This window comes from Rhinopithecus bieti, unplaced genomic scaffold (genome assembly GCF_001698545.2).
Source record: "Rhinopithecus bieti isolate Rb0 unplaced genomic scaffold, ASM169854v2 scaffold_6380, whole genome shotgun sequence".
In the NCBI taxonomy this organism is placed as follows: domain Eukaryota; kingdom Metazoa; phylum Chordata; class Mammalia; order Primates; family Cercopithecidae; genus Rhinopithecus; species Rhinopithecus bieti.
Window position 1 is genome coordinate 2,023,558 of NW_016806642.1, and position 20,336 is coordinate 2,043,893.

General features: G+C 39.3%; 1 protein-coding gene across 1 annotated transcript in view; it reads right to left on the reverse strand.

Annotated features, from left to right (window-relative positions):
* Positions 1–20,336, reverse strand: part of IL12RB2 (interleukin 12 receptor subunit beta 2) — a 97,068-nt gene that overhangs the window by 70,492 nt on the left and 6,240 nt on the right. The window contains exons 2-7 of the mRNA XM_017877270.1: positions 14,077–14,188; positions 12,349–12,636; positions 7,355–7,469; positions 5,846–6,030; positions 4,502–4,647; positions 3,404–3,554 (exon numbers count right to left, since the gene is read on the reverse strand). Coding sequence (XP_017732759.1) covers positions 3,404–3,554; positions 4,502–4,647; positions 5,846–6,030; positions 7,355–7,469; positions 12,349–12,636; positions 14,077–14,152 — 961 coding nt within the window. The 5' untranslated portion in view covers positions 14,153–14,188. The remainder of the gene's footprint in view (positions 1–3,403; positions 3,555–4,501; positions 4,648–5,845; positions 6,031–7,354; positions 7,470–12,348; positions 12,637–14,076; positions 14,189–20,336) is intronic.

The window sequence follows — 20,336 nt, forward strand, 5'->3', positions numbered from 1 at the left end:
CACACCTATCTTATCTTGGCAATATTTTAAAATTACAAATGAGTGCATGAATTTCCTAGCTTCTCAATGTGGGAGGAGGTGGCTGCAGCTGGTAACTCTTCATTTTCTCGCCCTTCAGGGATTATTCACCCCTCACCCCTGCTGTCACCATGTTGGGGAAAGGTTTCTCCTTTACCACTCTGCTCCCGGCCCCAAGTATGAATGAATATGCAACGCTTCTTTTGTTGGCTGTAATAGAGTTGAGCAAGATCACAAACTGCAAATAAGACTTTTTAAAATGGCGAATGAACAGACAGAGACACACATTGGTAAGAGAGCATTAAGGAACAGCTGATTCATCAGTATTTTGGCATCTCTTCCTGGGTGTTCTAAGTGGTGAGAGATCACCTTACCTCCATACCTGTGCATATTCTCAGGCATGTCTCTGCACCTTGAGCCCAAATTCAAGAATGTTTTCCCACTAGAAGGAAAATGTGGCCGCTCTCTTCCCAGTGTCACTAGCAGGCTTGCTTTTGATGGATGCTGATTTCAAGACTGTTCTCTTAAACACAGCAAAGTAGTTTCTTTCCTCCTACCCCTTATTTTGTGGTCATTTAAAAAGTGTTCTTCAGTGATAGGAGCTGAATTTAATGACATAGGAAAGGGCCCTATGGAGTACAGGAAGCCCTCACCCACTGTTCAAATGATACAAACAACTGCACCCAATCCACCCGGAGACGTTACATTCCTCTCAATTTTGAGAAGCAAAGGCTGCAAAAAAAAAAGAGCTCTGTTACACCATCATTCACACTTTTAGAGAGTACCTAAAAAAAAAAAGCTTACTAGTAATTTTTTTTAAATGTCAAGCTCATATGAGTACACATTGAAAAGGTTAAAAGGAAGACGTGTTAAAAAAAATTCACACCTTTTAGGTTTACATCAGTTGGTGTTTCATAAAGAAACTGATGACAGAAACAGCGGGTAAGGGGTGAAAACCAAGCAGCTTAGAGAAAGAGAAAAAAGACCTACAACAACCCACAGAAAAATCAAACATAGAAAAGGGAGATTCAGAGATAGAAAGGAAGCCAACAGAGCTTGGTAAAGGCGGTGTATCTCAGAGTATGGGTTTCTCTCTTTATGAATACCTTCAGTGACTGAATAAGCCAGCTTCCTAAGTTCAATTCATAATCATCCATGAGTTCATAACCATAACGAGTTGCTATACTCACTGTTATGATAGTGGTTTATTTTATAGGAAATGAGAAAGTCACTGTGGTGCCTTGAAGGAATTTTAATTCAAAAGACACTTTTTAAAAAAGAAAAGAAAAACCTTTTCACACATCTCTAACTAGGTCATTATCATATGTAAGAATGGCAAGAATTCACAAACCCAGTGTTTCCCTAGTTTATAGTTTAGCTTAATGTGACGTAACTTAAATATTTCCCAGACTACTTACTACCTTGAACTTGGACATAAAATATAGCCCATTTTCAGAAATTTTTTCTGTACCACATATATAAACAAAATCTAACTCATGAGATAGTCTTTAAAAAAATTACTTCGACTATGTATAATAAAAGGATATTATAAGTAAGCTCTGGATTATAAAAGTGACAACCAGAGGGCAAGTGTTTCAACATTAATTTAAGATATTTTATTATAAAATGAGTGGTAATAAATTATCATTTGTTGGATAAATTCACTTTTAGACAACTTTTAAAATATGTTCTGTAATCCCAGCACTTTGGGAGGCCGAGGCAGGTGGATCACCTGAGGTCAAAAGTTAGAGACCAGCCTGGCCAACATGGTGAAACCCGTCTCTACTGAAAATAACAAAAATTAGCCGGGCGTGGTGGTGCACACATGTAATCCCAGCTCCTTGGGAGGCTGAGGCAGGAGAATCACTGGAACACAGGAGGCAGAGGTTGCAGTGAGCCGAGATTGTGCCACTGCACTCTAGCCTGGGCGACCGAGCAAGACTCTGTCTCAAAAAAAAAAAAAAAAAAAAAAAAGCAATTAATACAAGAAATAAGGAAGATATAAGATTATTCTGCGAATTACATATTAGGTATTACATTCTGCTAAAGACCCTTCAGTTCCTTGAATGTCATTGATGTATGATTGCTAAGGATCATCAGTTATCAAAAGCCATTAGTAGCTCACAGAAAATAAATGCAACTTAATTACGAGGCTAGTTTACATGCACACATATCCATAAATTTCACAAGTAAGAATTTAGATTTTGCACGTTAATGTTACAAAAGCGCTAGATAATGAACAATGGATTATATGCCAAAAAGTTTTCCTCTAAGTCATATTTATATAAATTATGAAAGGCTCTCTACTATATCATTAAATGAGCGCATTTATTTATTTATTTATTTATGAGATGGAGTCTTCATCTGTTGCCCAGGCTGGATTGCAGTGGCACAATCTTGGCTTATTGCAACCTTTGCCTCCCAGGTTTAAGTGATTCTCCTGCCTTAGCCTCCTGAGTAGGTGGGATTACAGGCATGTGCCACGATGTTCGGCTAATTTTTTGTATTTTTAGTATAAATGGGATTTCACCATGATGGCCAGGCTGGTCTCGAACTCCTGACCTCATGACCCACCCGCCTCAGCCTCCCAAAGTGCTGGGATTACAGGCGTGAGCCACGGTGCCCAACATAAATGAGTGCTTTTAAAAACTAATATTCAGATGGCTATTTCTTGTCTCTCCAAAGATTTAATATTGGCATAAAGTTTACATAGGCATTTTTGCTTCAATAAAATATTTTCTTGTACTTCAATAACATTTCCTTCCCAATAATTACTAAAAAATAAAATTCATCAGACTGAAAACACATTTGATATCCTTTTCATAGCTATGGGTGGCCAGGTGGTTCTCACCTATGCAGTAAATATCAAAGGCTTGAAGTACAGTGTTATAATATTTGGACAAGAGAGGATTGCTGGATGCTAAATGTTATTTTGAAATATGTGTCTCCAGAGCCTACTTTCTTTCAAGCTTTTCGTATAGCTTATTGAGCCACATTACTTTTCATCAAATCAAAAATATAAAATATATGAAGCTTCAACAAGAAATGAGATTAATTACTGGTTATAGCTCTGTGAAATAAGTTACTGAGATAGTAAGAGAGATAAGAGTTACAACCAAGCATTATAACCAACATGACTGATAGTAAACAGGAGTAGAACTTACCCAATGTTAAAAATGTCCTAGCGATAGAAACATATTTCCTTGAACAGTTTTAGCACTGAAGTTAATATGAAAATTAAGTTGTTAACTAATGCAGTCATACTTTTTGATTCAGCACCAGTACTTTAAAGATTTTAAAGATTCTATTCCAAAGAAATCATTACATCTTCCCCCTCTCTCCCCTTTATTCCTCCCCGATATGTATGTATATTTTGGACACATACCTTCTTCTGGTGTTTGTGCTCTCAATGTTTCACTCCAATCACTCCAACTTCCCTTATAAAGATGTAGCTTAGAGGAAATCTGAAATTCATATTCTGTAAATGGTTTTAGATCCAGCAAATCATGTCTTCCTTTGGCCTCTGTAACATTAACCTTGAAGCAGACATTTTTTTAAAGTGCCTATTAATACTAGATTGCTAATTTAAAGAATTTTAACACAAAATGAAAAAAAAAAACCCAGGCTGTTTGATCCTATTTGTTTTTCAGACCTACCATTAAATGGGAAGAAATATCAATGACTGTCTTACCGAATAGATATGATATTAATCTGAAATATAGCTTCTTATTAAAAATAAAATAAAATCTCCTGGGACTGAGAACCTATCTATGTAGGTTCTCGAGGGGGATCCTGAAACCAGCTGAAAAACAAGTAAAGATTGAAAACTATGAAGTTTCAAAACACCTTGGAGAAGTTTCTACACTAGAGATTATTTTTTATTTGATTACAATTAGAATGTGATGAATGTTTTAACACAAACATAGAACTGGCTTTTTTTAAAAAAACGCTTTAATTAGTTATACTCTCTTGAATATCAGCTATCTGTGGAACTGATCCTTTGTTATTATAAGCCATTGAATTTTACAACAATCCTAGAAAAAATCATAATCCCATACATTTTATTTTAAAACATGTAATGCCTAATATTATATTAAATTGTAGACCTTTTCTTTGGAATATTAAATTCTATATAAATCTCTGTGAACATTTCTTAATATTTCTCTTTTCAATATCTTTTTTAAATGCTAGAAAGTAATAATAGGACGGGGTAAATAATAAGGAGAAACGAATCCTCTGTTAGAAACAAACTATAGAAAATTAATATTGGTTTACAAAAGCTTTAAAAATTTCAGAATCAGAGATCAAAATTCAAGATATTTCTTAATCAACAGAGGCGTACGTGACTTTCTGATAGTTCTCAAGTGTGTACTTTGGGATAAATATTCTTAAACTCTATATTTTGCTGTATGAAAAGACAGAGGTCTGTACAGCAATATTAAGAACCCTTCAATGTTTGCTCCTTCACTCTAAAGATCATTACCATATTCCAGTGCCTGCTGTTACTGGGCCGATATCTGAGTCGATTAAGCAGTACCAGTCCCTCATCTCTCCAATAAAGGGTACATCTGCTCACGGAGGAAGTCTTTTGAAATTTGATTCTAATGTCCCACGGAGGAAGAGGCCTCACTAGTAACCAGGACAAACAAAAAAGTGTGGTTCAGGATCCGTGATCAGCAATTGTCTTATGTACTGGCATGAGCTATAAAGAGTTTGACAAAACTCAGTTCTGAGATACACAACCATCAAATTTGGTAAAATATACAAGGGAAAAGTTCCAGGCTTTAAGAAAGAATTTTTTAAAAAGCTGGATTCACTTCTGAATCTTTAAAATAATCCCCCTTAATCAAATCTCATTTTCACCAAATAACTACTACCAACATTAGTGGTAAGTTTCAACTCCACTTAATCCAACGGTTTTTTAAAAACCAATGTGCCAAACTCAAGAGTTCCAATGACTGAGAAGCAGAGGTGGCTAGTGATGATTGCCTCAGGAGGAGAAGAAATGTTGGTAGGAAAGTTCATAGCAAAGGGACAGAGGAAAAGAACAGGGGGCGAGAAGGTAGCCTAGAGATCAATGGTGTACGAAAAAAAATGGGAGGAAGCCTGAGAAGAAATGTGGTGGAAAAGTGTATAGTAAATGCCAATGATCAGACTCATCGTTAGCAGTATGTATGCAAAGAAGTGCCATGGAAAGAGGTGAGAAGCACATAGTGTGAGGTTGGAACTTCAGGCAGCCCAATTCTGCCTGGATAGTCAGAACTTGGAATGCCTGAGATTGGCCTCTGATTCAACTGGACCAATTACATTTGCTCAGGAATGTACTGGCTCACTCCAGGGTTGGAGGTAAGTATTCTCAGAGCAAGATGCACCTGTGGCTTGAGAAATTTTATTCATAGTTTGTACCTCGCTGCTCTAACCTAGCAGGCCCACATGTAGCCTATCTCACAACGATGGTTGTAGCCACGGGGGTGAAAGGACACCTCCTCCAAGAAGGGCTTGCACTAAGCATCTTGAATGACCCCACAGGACCCTCTCCTCAGTCAGGTGGTATCATTAGTAGCTGATTCTTTCATGGGATTTGAATCCAGGGACTAATTTCTCCAACAGAGAGAATAATGTTGAACATCCCACTTTGTATAGCCATCTTTATACAGCTCTAGAATCACGCACCCTTTGACTTGCATCAAAGTAACTTCTATCTTTTGCCTATGCCTGTTGGCCAATTTCCATCAATCTCTGTCTTTCTTGAAACAACCATAAAAAAAATTTGAATGATTTTAAAAATAATTATAAAGAACCAGTGAAATAGTGAAATAAAATGTACCTATGTCCAAGAATGTGAATGTGGATGGAAATGAAGAGGAGCTTCCAAGACTATTGACAGCAGTAACCTTGGCTGTGAAATTGGATTCAGGTGACTCAGGGGTGAGGTTGATTCCAAAGTCCAAATAGTCACAATAATGATCTTTACATTGCTTCTGCCAGGTTAAATTTTTTGGTCCACTTAACCTGTAAACAAAACACAACCACGTGTAGCAAGATGTTTTATGTACTACTTTCTACTTACAGTAGAAAAGAACAAAATGTTTAAATATTTAGAATTCTAGACAATTTGTAAAGGTCAATCTTATGACTTGGTAATATACAACAGGAATATTTGTATTATATGGTCATATAAGACTATACTTCACCCAACTCCCTTTTTTAGTAGAACTGATATGCTCTTTCATGTTCATGTAGATAGATAGGTAACCATGCCTACGTTGCTGAAATTCCCCAAACCCTGCTGTCATCTTGGCACCCTGGGGCAGTTCCAAACATTATCCTAAGGACCGTGGCCACCTGACATCTGCGGCACAGAACTGTCAGTTCCTAGTACAGCAGTGGCCAGAGTAGAATCCTGGGCTATTTTACCCTAATACTGAGACCTGCATGTCGATAGATATTTCCTGTAGGTTAGAAAAAGTAAATGTACTACAGAACCCCTCCTTTCCTTCATCTCCTCCTCACTCAGGAATAGCAAAAATCAGCTGGATCTTTAATGGGATCACGAAATCTACTCCAAGGAACAGAATCTCCCAGACTCTCTCTTTTCATGGACTCTTAAGTCAGCAAATGGTGCTTTAAAAAGAAACTTCTCCAAGCGAATGGAAAACTACCACAAGGAAGAGTTTATTTATGTATCATGACCCCAAGAGTCTGCAGCTGCAAAAAAGAGAAGCGATCTTATGCAACCAGTTTAACCCTACTAGAGTGGGAAAGAACAGCCATAACTTGGATCTTGGATGCACTGAAAAGAACGCTGAGTTAGAACTCAGATCCAAGACATTAGGTCTCTCATACTGTAGATGAATGAAGCATTTTTAACTATAAACATAGAAACTTTTAAAAAGGTGTCTAATTGTCTAGAAGTATCTATTGCTTCTTCTCTCTGGTAAAAATAAAACAGACAGGCCAGGCGCCGTGGCTCATGCCTGTAATCCCAGCACTTTGGGAGGCCGAGGAGGGTGGATCATGAGGTCAAGAGATCGAGACCATCCTGGCCAACATGGTGAAACTCTGTCTCTGCTAAAAATACAAAAATTAGCTGGGCGTGGTGGCAGGTTCCCGTAATCCCAGCCACTCGAGAGGCTGAGGCAGGAGAATCACTTGAACCCGGGAGACGGAGGTTGCAGTGAGCTGAGATTGTGCCACTGCACTCTAGCTTGGCAACAGAGTGAGACTCCGTCTAAACAAACAAACAAACAAACAAATAAATAAATAATAGATATTTCTAAATGTCATTTAAGAGAAGATCTACAAAACAGTTGCAAGAATACAGCCTCTCACTCACTGTAGAGTATACTCAGTGTATAGGTGGGTGTCTTGTCCTCTTTCCCAGGTGCAGGCCACAGTCCCTTGTTCTCCCTTCTGTATGCAGGATAAATTTTGAGGCTGTTCTGGAGCAACTTTATAAAGAAAAGACAAAAACCTTATATATCACACAGGTGATATTTCAACCAAATTGTTAGTATCTGCCAACAACATGACAATACATCCCCCACATGCCGTAAACCCAGGTAAACTAGAAGCCATTTTCAGATTTCGTCCAAGTCCCAGTTTGCCATTAAGGCAAAAATTTCTCCTAGAAACAGTAATAATGCTAGTAAATATGGATCAAATACTTACTATATGCCTAGTCCAGTGCTATGTGCAGTTTTTCTGAATTAGACAGCATAGCACCCCATGAGGTAGATACCATTATTATCTTTATTTTTGAGAAAGGTGAAATATCTGACCCAAGATTATAAAATTATGAAGTGGCAGATTCAAGGCTCCAGCTCAGCTGTGGGTAACTCAAGTCCAAGCCTTTTCTCCATATTCTACCATTTTCCCTGACATGTGAACATCCAGTGCTAGCTCCATTACCCCTGGTAATAATTAATTAACTTCCTTTAGAGTGATGCCCATTCAAATATTAGAAACCTTGAAAAATGAGAGACTTATTTGCTTTCTTCACCAGACATTTTCTGTCAAGAAACTTATACCCACTCGCCTCGGTCATGTCTTCCTGGGCTATACCATCTAAATCTAATTTCTGCAGTGTCTCTTGGAGCACTTTATGGGCATTTACAAATTAATTCTTTTATGTACATAGACATTGAGTACCTCCCACAAGCCAAGCACAGTGCTAGCTGTGGAAACACAAAGATGTACAAAGCAAGCATGGTCTCTTCTATTGTAAGGTGTGTATTTTTAAATAAAGCTATTTTATAGTGAAAGACAGGACCCAAACTAGGAATTTCTTGGACAAAATGGAGGTAAGAGAAATACTTAGCTGTTCAGTCATCCCATTTTACCCTAATACCCAGACCCACGTGTAGATACATATTTCCTTTAGGTTAGATAAAATGAGTATACTACAGAAGTCCTAGCTATTGTCTACACTAAAAAAATCTGTAATTGATTAAATAAATGTCTTTTTTGTCCTTAGCATCCACCACAGACATAGGCACAGAAATGCCCACTGTGTGACCTTGGACAAGTCAGAGCTTCAGTTGAATCTATAAAATGGGTATAATGATATCTAGCTTATATAGTTTCAATAGAATAATAAATTTTCCTTTTAAAAAGTCTCTTCTCACTGGATGCAGTGGCTCACTCCTGTAATCCCAACACTTTGGGAGGCTGAGGTGGACAGATCCCTTGAGGTCAGGAGTTTGAGACCAGCTTGGCCAACATGGTGAAACCCCTTCTTTACTTAAAATACAAAAATTAGCTGAGCATGGTGGCACATGCTGTAATTCCAGCTATTGAGGAGGCTGAGGCATGTGAATCACTTGAACTCAAAAGGTAGAGGTTGCGCGGAGCTGAGATTGCGCCACTGCACTCCAGCCTGGGTGACAGAGTGAGACTCCATCTCAAAAGAAAACAAACAAACAAACAAACAAAAAACACTGGAGGCTCTTGCTGGAAGTAGAATAAGGAATGTTGCCAATAAATTCCAACAACAAACCTTTGAGCTCTTACTATGTGCCACACTCTGTGCTAAGCACACTACGTGCATGACGCCATCTAATGTGTATAAATGACTCAAGAGGGATGCATTCAGATTAACCTCATATAATGGATGAAGAAGCTGAGGCTCAGAGACGTTAGGTAACATGATCAAGGTCACACAGCTAGTAAGTGGTAGAGCTGTTTGAGCCAGTTCTCTCTGATTCAACATCTATTCTTGTTCCATTTTATGAAGCTGCCTGGGGCATCAGCTTCCTCTAAGGCATACAGACTGGAAACATCAGAGTCTTTCTCAACATTTCCTCTTCATTTTCTACATCCAGTTAGTCATCAAATTCAGTGGATCCTACTTCCACCAGGTTTTGAGTTATCTGTTCCCATGTTTGGTTCCCATTGCCACTGCCCTAGATAAGGACTTGATCACTTCTTCCTGGACTATTACAATAGTTTACTTTTTTCTCAGGGACTCCACACAGGTGGTCTGAGAGTCGTTTTAACTTATAAGTTCATATTTAAAAGTTAGAGTCCTGGGCCAGGCACAGTGGCTCATGCCTGTAATTCCAGCACTTTGGGAGGTCGAGGTGGGCAGACAGCTTGAGCCCAGGAGTTTGAGCCTGGGTAACATGGTGAAACCCTGTCTCTACTAAAAGTACAAAAATTAGCCAGACATGGTGATGCATGTCTATAATCCCAGCAACTTGGGAGGCTGAGAGGGGAGGATCACTGAGATTAGGAATTGGAGACAGTCTGGCCAACATGGTGAAACCCCCCTCTAATAAAATACAAAAATTAGCTGGGCATGGTGGTGCATGCCTATAATCCCAGCTACTTGAGAGGCTGAGGCAGAAGAATTGCTTGAGCCCAGGTAGCAGAGGTTGCAGTGAGAAGAGATTGCGCCACTGCACTCCAGCTTGGGCGACAGCGGGAGACTCCATCTCAAAAAAAAACAAAAACAAAAACAAAAAAATGAAAGTCTCTTCCTTGTATACATATGTACCCATGTACACATATACATTTAGATATGTTTATATGTATTTATACAGTGTATACTTATGCATATACACACACCAGTCATGACTGAGTCATATAGAATACTATATTAACTTTTCATTTTCTGTATAACTTTTAATCTTAGAATTAGTAATTATCTTGTTTTTCCATTTGTTTAGTTTTCTTGTTAATAAAATTTCAAACTTGCAAGCCAATTATCTGAATCACTGTTCAATATACTGCAATGTATTGGCACTTCTATCCATTTCATCTGCTTAAGGACCTCTCTCTTGGAGCCTTGTGGATTTTCTAATATAAGACAGGTTGCCTCCATGCCTGGTACCTAGCTGTCATTCTGGGACTGCTCATCCTTAGTGTCTCCTAAGTTGCTTCTTTTTTCCTTTGGCTCTCTTGTTTCTTAGATTTAATGTTTTCTTCTTTCTTGTCGAATGACTTGGGTTGGTGGAGCACAGCTTTCATTAGTTCCCTGGGAAAGGGTGCATGGGAGGAAATATCTTGAGCATAGTTTAAAATGTCTTTATTCTACCCTCACGTTTGACTGATACTTTGAGGACAGACTTCTAAGTTGAAAAGAGTCTGTAGTCAGGACTCTGTTGCCTTCCACATTCCAGGTTGCTGTTGAGAAGCCTAAAGCCATCACCTAAATGCCTCCCTTGTGCCTTGCATGGGATTAAGCACTTTGCATATAAGAGGTCTTCTAATTACTATGACCATTTTATTAGGTAGATGTTATTATCTTCATAACACAGATGGAGAAACTGAGGCTCAGATAGTTTAAGTTGTCTAAAGTACACTGCTACTGGCAGAGCTGAGATTCAAAGCCCATGCTACTTCTACTATACCACAGGCTGTCAATGTTGAGTACATGACTCACAGTGGTACGAACAGGAGGCCCTGAGCTGGAAGGTGAGTACTTGGCCTAGTTTATACCTCCTTCCTACCAATGATCTGCTTGGTCATTTGCTTGGTCTTCAGATCCATGCTTCTGGGGGCCTTCCAGGAAAACTGCCTGGCACCAACTGTACATCTATATATCCTTAATGGTCACAGAGAAGAGGTTTCCATCTTTCCTGGACAGAGTCTCATTGAGCTCTATATCACTACCTTTATGACAGAGACCATGTCTATGAGACTTGGTCAGCCAGCCTGCTAGAGCAATTCTTCCTAGTCTCTTTATGCCTCTTGTCTGCCACCCCAAAACTTCCTTGGAACCACAGGGTGCCATGGAATCCCTCAGGGCCCGTGCTTGCTCACGGGCTTGCCTGGTTGGACCTGCAAGGCTGTGGGCCACAGGTTGCGAACTGCAGGTAGGTGTGCTGCTGGCTGCTGGTTCATCCTGTGCCCTGCGGCTCATGCTGCAGGTGTCAACTCTGACAGGTTAGTTCTAATCCCCCAGCAGCTGCCTGAAGGGACCAGTAACGCAAGCCAGCAGTGTGGGAAACTGATCCCCTGTCAGGTGGACTTCGGCCAGTGGGAGATAGTTAAGTTCTTCTTTCTTTCTCTTGTCATGAGATTTCTATATGCTCTTTCTGGGAATGTTCTGAAGAGTATAAACAACCAGCTGTATTTTCTGTCGAAGCTGTGGCCGGTTCAGTAATGTTACTACCCGGTATTTGCCTTTGTCCCTTTCCTGGCTCACTCCTTCCCTCTTGCCTCCCTGGGGCTGTGTAACTCCTCTGCCCCACACCCTCTTCTCATGAATTGTTAGCAGGTCTGGTTTTTTGTTTACTTTTCTTTTTTTTTTTCCGCTAGAGTCAGTTTTCTGGAGAACTGAGGAAAAGATAGTAAGTGTGATCAATGTTTTCTTTTACCTTCTGCTAAGTATGAGAACCAGTGGTCTAGGTGAGCATGGATGGAAGAATTATTTTGGGAGGCATTAAGTTAGGTAGGGCAAGAGGTGCTGCTCAACTCTGTGTAGTCATCCTGGGCTGCATAAATTTAAAAAGACATCTCTTCTTTCTTTTTAGGAGGCTGTAGCTTTAAACATATTCTCATAAGTCAAAAAGGCATAAAGACCCAACTGCAGAGATCCATTTTTTCTGCCACTGGAGTTAAGGACAACAGATAAATGGTTCTGGAGAGAGAGAGAGAGAGAGAGAGAGAGAGAGAGAGAGAGAGAGAGAGAGACTTGCCAAATAAGATTCCAATTTCTGAACTCACATTGAAGCTTTCATGTCAGTATCAAAATGAAATACTTCTATGTGGTGGGAAAAGAAAGAACATTGACCTGTATTTGGGTTTCTGTTTAACACCAAATACCAAAACATCAAAAATACCAAAAGATCACCATGTTTTAAAAATTCAAAATGGAATGCTCACCACCAACTAAGATCTCTGCTCCACATATTTGAATTTCATCACTCTTGATACAGGCCAGTTTGCAGACAAACAAGGTTGTACCGAGGGGAAGACCTGTGACTTGAGCATTGAGGGAGTGGCCATGGTGAAAACTGATTTTTCTGTCAAACTTGTACAGGATTAACTTGTTACGACTGGAATAGGGCAAGCAGCCTTGTCTGGGCTTCAAAGAGCATGAAATATTGACAGTGGATCCAAGTAAAATTACACGGGAAGGCTTCACAGTCACATCGCCTCTCTTGCACTCATCTGCAATAAGATACAAATGCAATATTTAGTTGGTGATAATAAACCCATTTCAAAATGAAGAGTTTATGTAATTCCCCAAAACAGGGTAAAATTAACCCCATTAGATCATGCAAATATAATTAACCTACATGTCTCTGGTTATAATAGTGATGTACAATGAGAACAGAAGGTAAACATATTGAAGTCTAACTGTATTTGAATGAAAATATGCATCCTTCTCATAACAGTAATACTACAATCAGAACTATAACCAGGAAAGTGGTTAGAAAGCAGGATTGGAAGAACATTCAGGAACACAGTTCCGGGAAAAACCAGCCTCTCTTATGTGCAAATTATTTACCAGACTAATAAAGCCTTCCCAGAAAAAAACACATTTGTTTCCATCACCATTTATGATTTATAATTTTTATTTAAATACTTGTACCAAGAAAAAAAAGACAGTTTTAAAAGAGTATTTAAAAAGTATTGCAAACATTGTGCTACTGCACTCCAGCCTGGGCAACAGAGCCAGACCCTGTCTCAGAAAAAAAAAAAAAAAAAAACTTGTGGAGGGTGGGAGGCAGGAAAAAAAAAGTGCTAAACAAACCAACACAAGAACAGAAAACCAAACACCGCATGTTCTCACTCTTAAGTGGGAGTTGAACAAGGAGAACACAAGGACACGGGGGTAGGGGTGGGCATCACAAGCCAGGGCCTGTCAGGGGTGGGGCTGGGGAGGGAGAGCATTAGGAGAAATACTTAATGTAGGTGACGGGTTGATGGGTGCAGCAAACCACCGTGGCACGTGTATACATATGTAACAAACCTGCACATTCTGCACATGTACCCCAGAACTTAAAGTATAATAAAAAGAAGAAAACAAAAAAAAGAAAAATGTGCTGAAATGTAAAACATGTATTTGTGATGCCTAACTGGGTTACNGTGGGAGTTGAACAAGGAGAACACAAGGACACGGGGGTAGGGGTGGGCATCACAAGCCAGGGCCTGTCAGGGGGTGGGGGCTGGGGGAGGGAGAGCATTAGGAGAAATACTTAATGTAGGTGACGGGTTGATGGGTGCAGCAAACCACCGTGGCACGTGTATACATATGTAACAAACCTGCACATTCTGCACATGTACCCCAGAACTTAAAGTATAATAAAAGAAGAAAACAAAAAAAAGAAAATGTGCTGAAATGTAAAACATGTATTTGTGATGCCTAACTGGGTTACCAAGCCACTTTCTTAGGAAGAAATAAAATAATTGGACCCTTATATTAATCATTAGTAGAAATTAAATAAAATAACTACTATAGACAGAACCAGACTTACCCACTTAAATGACAGAGATTGACTACAAAAGACCAACTACCGGAACATTTACCATAAATACATACTTCATCTGTAACTGAGAATTTAAACCACAAATTCTTCCATAGAGTAACTTACAGAAATATCTTACCTATTTTTGCTTTAATCAACAGCCACATGATTATAAAAATAAGTGCCAGTGAGCATTGTCTAAAAGTATGTGCCATCAACAATCGACTCTGGTATAGAACTTTGTCTTCTTCCTTGCAAAAGAAGACAAATTCATTCATGTTAAATACATTCAGAAAATACCACAGCCAAAATAGCTCAGAAGAGCTTCAATTGCCACTTTATTTTTCTCCACCTTGTTGAGATTTTGTTATTTTAAAAAATGACATATGCCTTTAAAATCAGTAAATCGAATTATCTTAGCCACCTCCAAATCCCATCTCAGTGAAACTTCTTGGGGTCAGCAAAAGATTAGAGAAGGAATTTGGATGTCTTAGTCCATTTGGGCTGCTGTAGCAAAATGCCATGAACTGGGTAGATTATAGACATCAGAAATTTATTTCTCACAGTTCTGGGGGCTGGCAAGTTCAAGATCAAGAGGTCAGCAGATTCAGCGTCTGGTGAGTGCCCACTTCATAGACCGTTCATAGACGGGGACTTCTTGCTGTGACCTCACATGGTGGGAGGGACAACAGAGCTCTCTGGGATCTCTTTTATAAGGTCACTAGTCCCATTTGCGAAAATTCTACCTTCATGACCCAATCACCTCCGAAAGACCCCACCTCCTAATATCATCACATTGACAGTTGGGATTTTAACATATAAATTCGAGGGGGGCATAAACATTCAGGCCACAGCAATGGGCTTTGGGGTCCTTTAGCACTGAGTTTAAATACTTGAGACCATGTGCAAGTTGCTTAACCTATCTGAGACTTAGTCCCACAGAACACTTTTATTCTTCTTTTCCTTCTAAACAAGTCTTCATCTTCATACCATATACAGTAGTTTGACTAATGAGAGTTTCTGATCCAGTCATGTGATTCTGGAATCAGTAGATTGAGAAATGGCTCATAACCCATCTGGAACTTAGTAAAAGATTGATCTCTTTGGCAGTAAAAAAGGAATTCCAAGGGTTGTTTGGGTTTTCTAGAGAAGCCTGTTTACTTGTTTTTTTTTTTTTAAATTACTTATTTACAGAGTGATTTTATCTTGAATAGGTCAGAAAACATAAGCTGGCAATTCTGATCTGTTTCAAATTCAAACCTAAGGAATGGCTCTACTGGTCAGTAACAAATTCTTTAAATTCTATTGAAGATAGGCAAAAAATTCATAAAGTAGGCTGGGAAGTTCTGTGGTGTCAGTCCACTAAAAAGTAGCCAATGTAAAGCAAAAGTTTACCTCTTAACCCCATACCTAGACATATGCCAGAAAATATTGAAAGTTTCAGAAAATTTCACTTACTCATTCAATATGGATGGCTGCCTTTCATGTGCTAGGTACACTAAGTGCTAGAGACACAGCACTTCTGTCCCTATGGCGTTCTTTGTTTCCTCTACCTCTAGCCTAGTCATCATTCAGGAAAACCCTAAATAATATTAGCATATTAGTGTAAGTCTTTGCTGGCTACTCTTTGATTTCCTCCTGATTTTTAACTCTTGGAGGACCTTAGCACACTCAAGGTATTTTTTTTTTTCTATTTCTACTTTCTTTGTAGGTGATCTCACCTGGTCCCCTGGCTCTAGATGTTATCTGCTAGCTAAAGATTTCAGAGTAGATCTTCAACTCACACATCCCCCTGAGCTCCATTCTCATCCATCTGTCTCCTTTGCATCACCTCTTAGATGTCTAACAGATTCTCAGTATTAAGGTGTTCAGTCTTAATTCTTGTCACCCTTTCTCCAAATTGGTTCTTCCTTCAGCCTTTTCTATCTCAGTGAATGATATTCTCATCCCTAAGTGGCTAAAAACACCTAGAAGCTATCTTTGATTCCAATCTTTTTCTTATTTCCTACAGCTAAACCATCTCTAGTCCTGTCAACTTTACCTCCAAAATATTTTACAGATCAATGCACTTCTCTCCATTCCAACTGTCCCTTCACCCTAGTCCAAACCACTGTCATCTCTCCCCTAGTCTATGCTAGCCCTCAACGTGTCTTTCCAGTCCATCCTTGCCCTTTCTAAGCCATTTTCATATAGCCAACTACCTTTGAAAAACATAAATCAGATCATGTTACCCGCTGCACACCACCACTATCTGAAACCCTTCAACAGGTCCCTACTGCTGTTAGAAAAATATCCACAGCCCATACCACACACAGTCTCTCAGCCACCTCATGGCCTCACTTCTTCCCATCTTGCCATCATCACTTACATTTTTGCCTGGTTCACTCTTTTCCATTCACACTGGCCTTCAGACTGTTCCTTGAACAATGCTCTTGCTGCCTAGAGAACTTCACATTTTCCAAGTTCTCTGCTAGAATCCTCTTCCCTAGCTTCTTCGTGTGGCTGACATATTTTCACCCTTTAGATTTCAGCTTATGTGTTACTTCCCCAGAAAGCCCCTCCCTGACCACTGTCTCTATCCCTCCCACGCCCTCCCTAACCAATGTGGTCTTTCCCAGTTGATTTTTTACTCATCACCTTATTATTGTCTTCATGGCACAATCTGTAACTACCTCATTTCTTTACTTAATTACTTGTTTGTCATCTGTCTTCTATACTAGAATATAAGCCCCATATGAGCAGGAACATTGACTACCTTGCTCACTGTTGAATATCAGCACTTAACACTGGGAAACAGTAAGTACTCAATAAATGTCTATTGAAAGAAAGATGCGAAGGAGGGAAAGGAATATGATCTTTAGAAAACCCCTTTAAACATCCCTGTGGTAGGCAGGAAAATGGCCCACCAAAGATGTCCATGCCCTAATTCCCAGAATCTGTGAACAGGTTACCCTACATGGCAAAGACACTTTGGAGATGTGATTAAAGTTAAGGACCTTGAGATGGGAAGATTATTCTGGATTAACCAAGTGAGTCCAATATAATCACAGGAGTCCTTAAAAGTGTACAAGAAAGGCAGGAGACTAGGTCAGAGAGATATGATGTACCAAGGACTTGCTCTGCTACTGCTGGCTTTGAAGTGGAGGAAGGAGCCAGGAGCCAACGAATGTGACAGCATCTAAAAGCTGGGGATGGATCTCAGTTCACAGATACATAAAATCTGTTTCTTGTGAGTCATTGTTAAAACATTTGAGAGGCACAGATTTAAGCCAAAATCTGCCGGTCTCCCTGTCTCTAAACCAAAAGTCCAAGGTCATGGAATACAATGGCCTCTGTGAGCTAATGTCTGTGTTTATCACCAGCCACATCCACCACCACTCTCTTCTGACACTACCATCTAGTGACACTGAGCTGCTTATACCCCTGCCCATCTCATGCCTATTCATGCCTCTGTGTCTTTTCTTCACGCTATTCTCTTTACTTTGCCACTATTTTTAGACTGGGTGAGTCTTATTCATCCATCTAAACTCAGTTCAGACACCTTTCATTCAGTTATTCATTCAATAAATATGTATTAAGCAGCTGCTAAGTGCCGAGGCCTTGGGATATGGTAGAGAACAAGACAGAAGGGATTTTAGCTTTCATGGAAACAAAATCCTGGAGTAGAGAGGCAAAAAACAAAAATATAAGCAACAACCCAGTAATAATAAAAGAAGGACATAAAAGAGGAGAGACCCTGGGGAGGATACAGACTTGTCAGCAAAGGCATTTGCAGGAGGTGAAGCTTGGGCTAAAATTGGTGCTGGCCAACCAAAGATGTGGGAACACTTTTCCTCACAGGGGAATGGTGAATGCACAGCCTGGAGACAGAGGAACGAGCTTGCCAAGGGAGAGGCACGGAAATAAGGTCAGAGTGGTTGGAGAAAGTGACTGCAGGGAGAATGGTATGCGATGAAATTAGAGAAGATGTCAGGAACCAGATTTACTATGGACTTGTTTGCCAAAAAAGGGAGCCTAGATTTTATTCTCAAATACATGGGAAACCACTGGTGTTTAATTAGGAATTTTACTTATTTAATTGAGTGTGTAACAAGATACGAGTGACATTAACACACACACACACACACACACACACACACACACACACATTACTCTGGGGACTAGGGTGGATGCAGGCAGACCAGTTGGGAAATGACTGCAGAGGCACAGGTAAAATGATGATGATGTGGTCATCAGGTGTAGTAGTGGCAATGGAAAGAAGTGGTCAGATTTCAGGAAGCCTTACTTATGTCTTCAGGTCAGAGTGAACCCTCCTACCAGTATCCTCAGAGCACCCTGGCATCTTCCTATCTTAGCACGTACCATAATTAGAGAACTAATTTATTTAGATACCTATCTCTCTCCTCCATTTCCTTGCAAGCTCCTCAGGGCCAGAGGCCACAATTTGTGGCACATAGTAGGCATGTGCTGTCCTGGATGAAACTTAAATTGTGTGTGTGTTCATCTATTTTACTTCTAGTTTAGTTTAATGCAACTACATTAAAACTACTTACATTAAATCTTATTCTACTACATTGTGATTGGATTAAGTTTTTGTTGTATTAGTAAAGGTGTTAAAATATACTCTTCTGACATATTGATGATTGTAGTTAAAGGCACTTGAAAAACAGCAGGTGCAAGGAGATCACTTTGACTTTTCTGCTGTTTCTTAAAATAAGAAGGTAAAATTCCCATATGAAAGACATTCCCTGTACTAGAAAGAAAGTCAACAACATCTTTATCTTCAAGGATGAGAAATTGAGACCAAGAGAATTCTGTACAGACTTTAGTATCCCCACATAATTTAGTCACATTTTTATAGTTTACTATTCTTTGCTCAGTCCAGTATTTAAGTAACTGACTCTCATTACTTCTTTAGGTCTTCATTTCTTCATGTCTCCCATGTCCCATAATATTTGCTGAGTAAATTTGTATTATTTTTTTTTCCTGTTAACCTAATGTCAGCTTAATTCTCAGACTCAACCAAGACCCTAGGAGGGTGGAGGGGAGTTTTTCTACCCCTATAGTAGCTATGCTAGCTGCTGCATTAAAATTTGGAATATTCTGGCATAGATAAAATTATGGATTGAACTGGAAGATAACTAAATGAATGGCTACATAGGGATTAAGAAGGTTTCTGCTTCCTAACTGCAAAAGATATCTATGGCACCCCTTTGTAGAAATTTTCAACATGGATCACAATTTATGAAGCTATAACATTCTCCAAATAGTAAAATACTCAGGTGATAATTATAAGGATTTAAAAAAAGGATATATATGAAATATGTTTTATATATATTGTGTCCTATTTTAAATAGGTTAAAATATATGTGTATATTATATAAACATATATATGTATATGAAATGTATAAAATGGAAGATAAATTTGAGTACATTGATCCAAACACAAACTTGCTGATTTTCTCTGACTACCAGGTAAAAATAGCTTCTCCATTTATGAGAAGTTCAGAATCCCCAAAGACCTTCAAGTAAATGAGGTATCTTCCAATAAAATGAAACCTTCTATAACTGTAAACATCCTTCACATACCCTGCCTAAGGGGTAAATATTAAAACAACAACTCTATATTGAATCAGAAAATCAAAGAGTGTGCTATGTCATTGACTCATCACTCAAGTGGTGACAGTTTCCAGATGGTGAAAACAACATCTCAGATCAAGAATGGGGGTGGGGTGGGCGGGAACAAGCCAGAAATACACCAACCAGCAGGAAGACAGAGACAACAATTACTCCCTGACCAGCCTCTTTCCCCATTGCTCTAGAGAGAAGCACAAAGCATGCAGCCACTTCAAAATTGTATTGTGCTAGGCTAGGAAAAAAGAAACTCTTAAGTTTCCTTTCACAGGTGATAATCTCATGCTGGCAGGAAAACTTTCTACTTCCAAATTCTTCTGTAGCACTGTATTAAGGTCAAGGGAAACAGTGGTATTAAGGAAAAGAAAAAGGTGAATGAATCTCAGTTCTGCTGTCTGCTATGGCTGTGAGAGCACCATTTCCTCATCTCTTACAATAGGTATAGTAATACCTAGCTCGACAAAGTCACAGTGACGATTAAGGCAAAGTTATTGTGAACAGTCCATGGTGTCGTGGATTCATAAGAATACTTAGCACAAAGTAGGAACCCCACTGAGAGTGGTTCCTATTTCCCCTGCTGATTCCCTCATTTGTATTTCTTTGCTAAATCACATATGATTTTCAGTGTACTAGAGTTGTATGTTTTCTTAGGTCAGGCAAAAAAATCTTAATTCCTAAGACTATCAAAGAACTTAAAAAGTCAAGGGAGGAAGGAGCCACACAAGTTACTAGTAACTACTGTGTGCTGCTGCTCCCTTCCCCTCC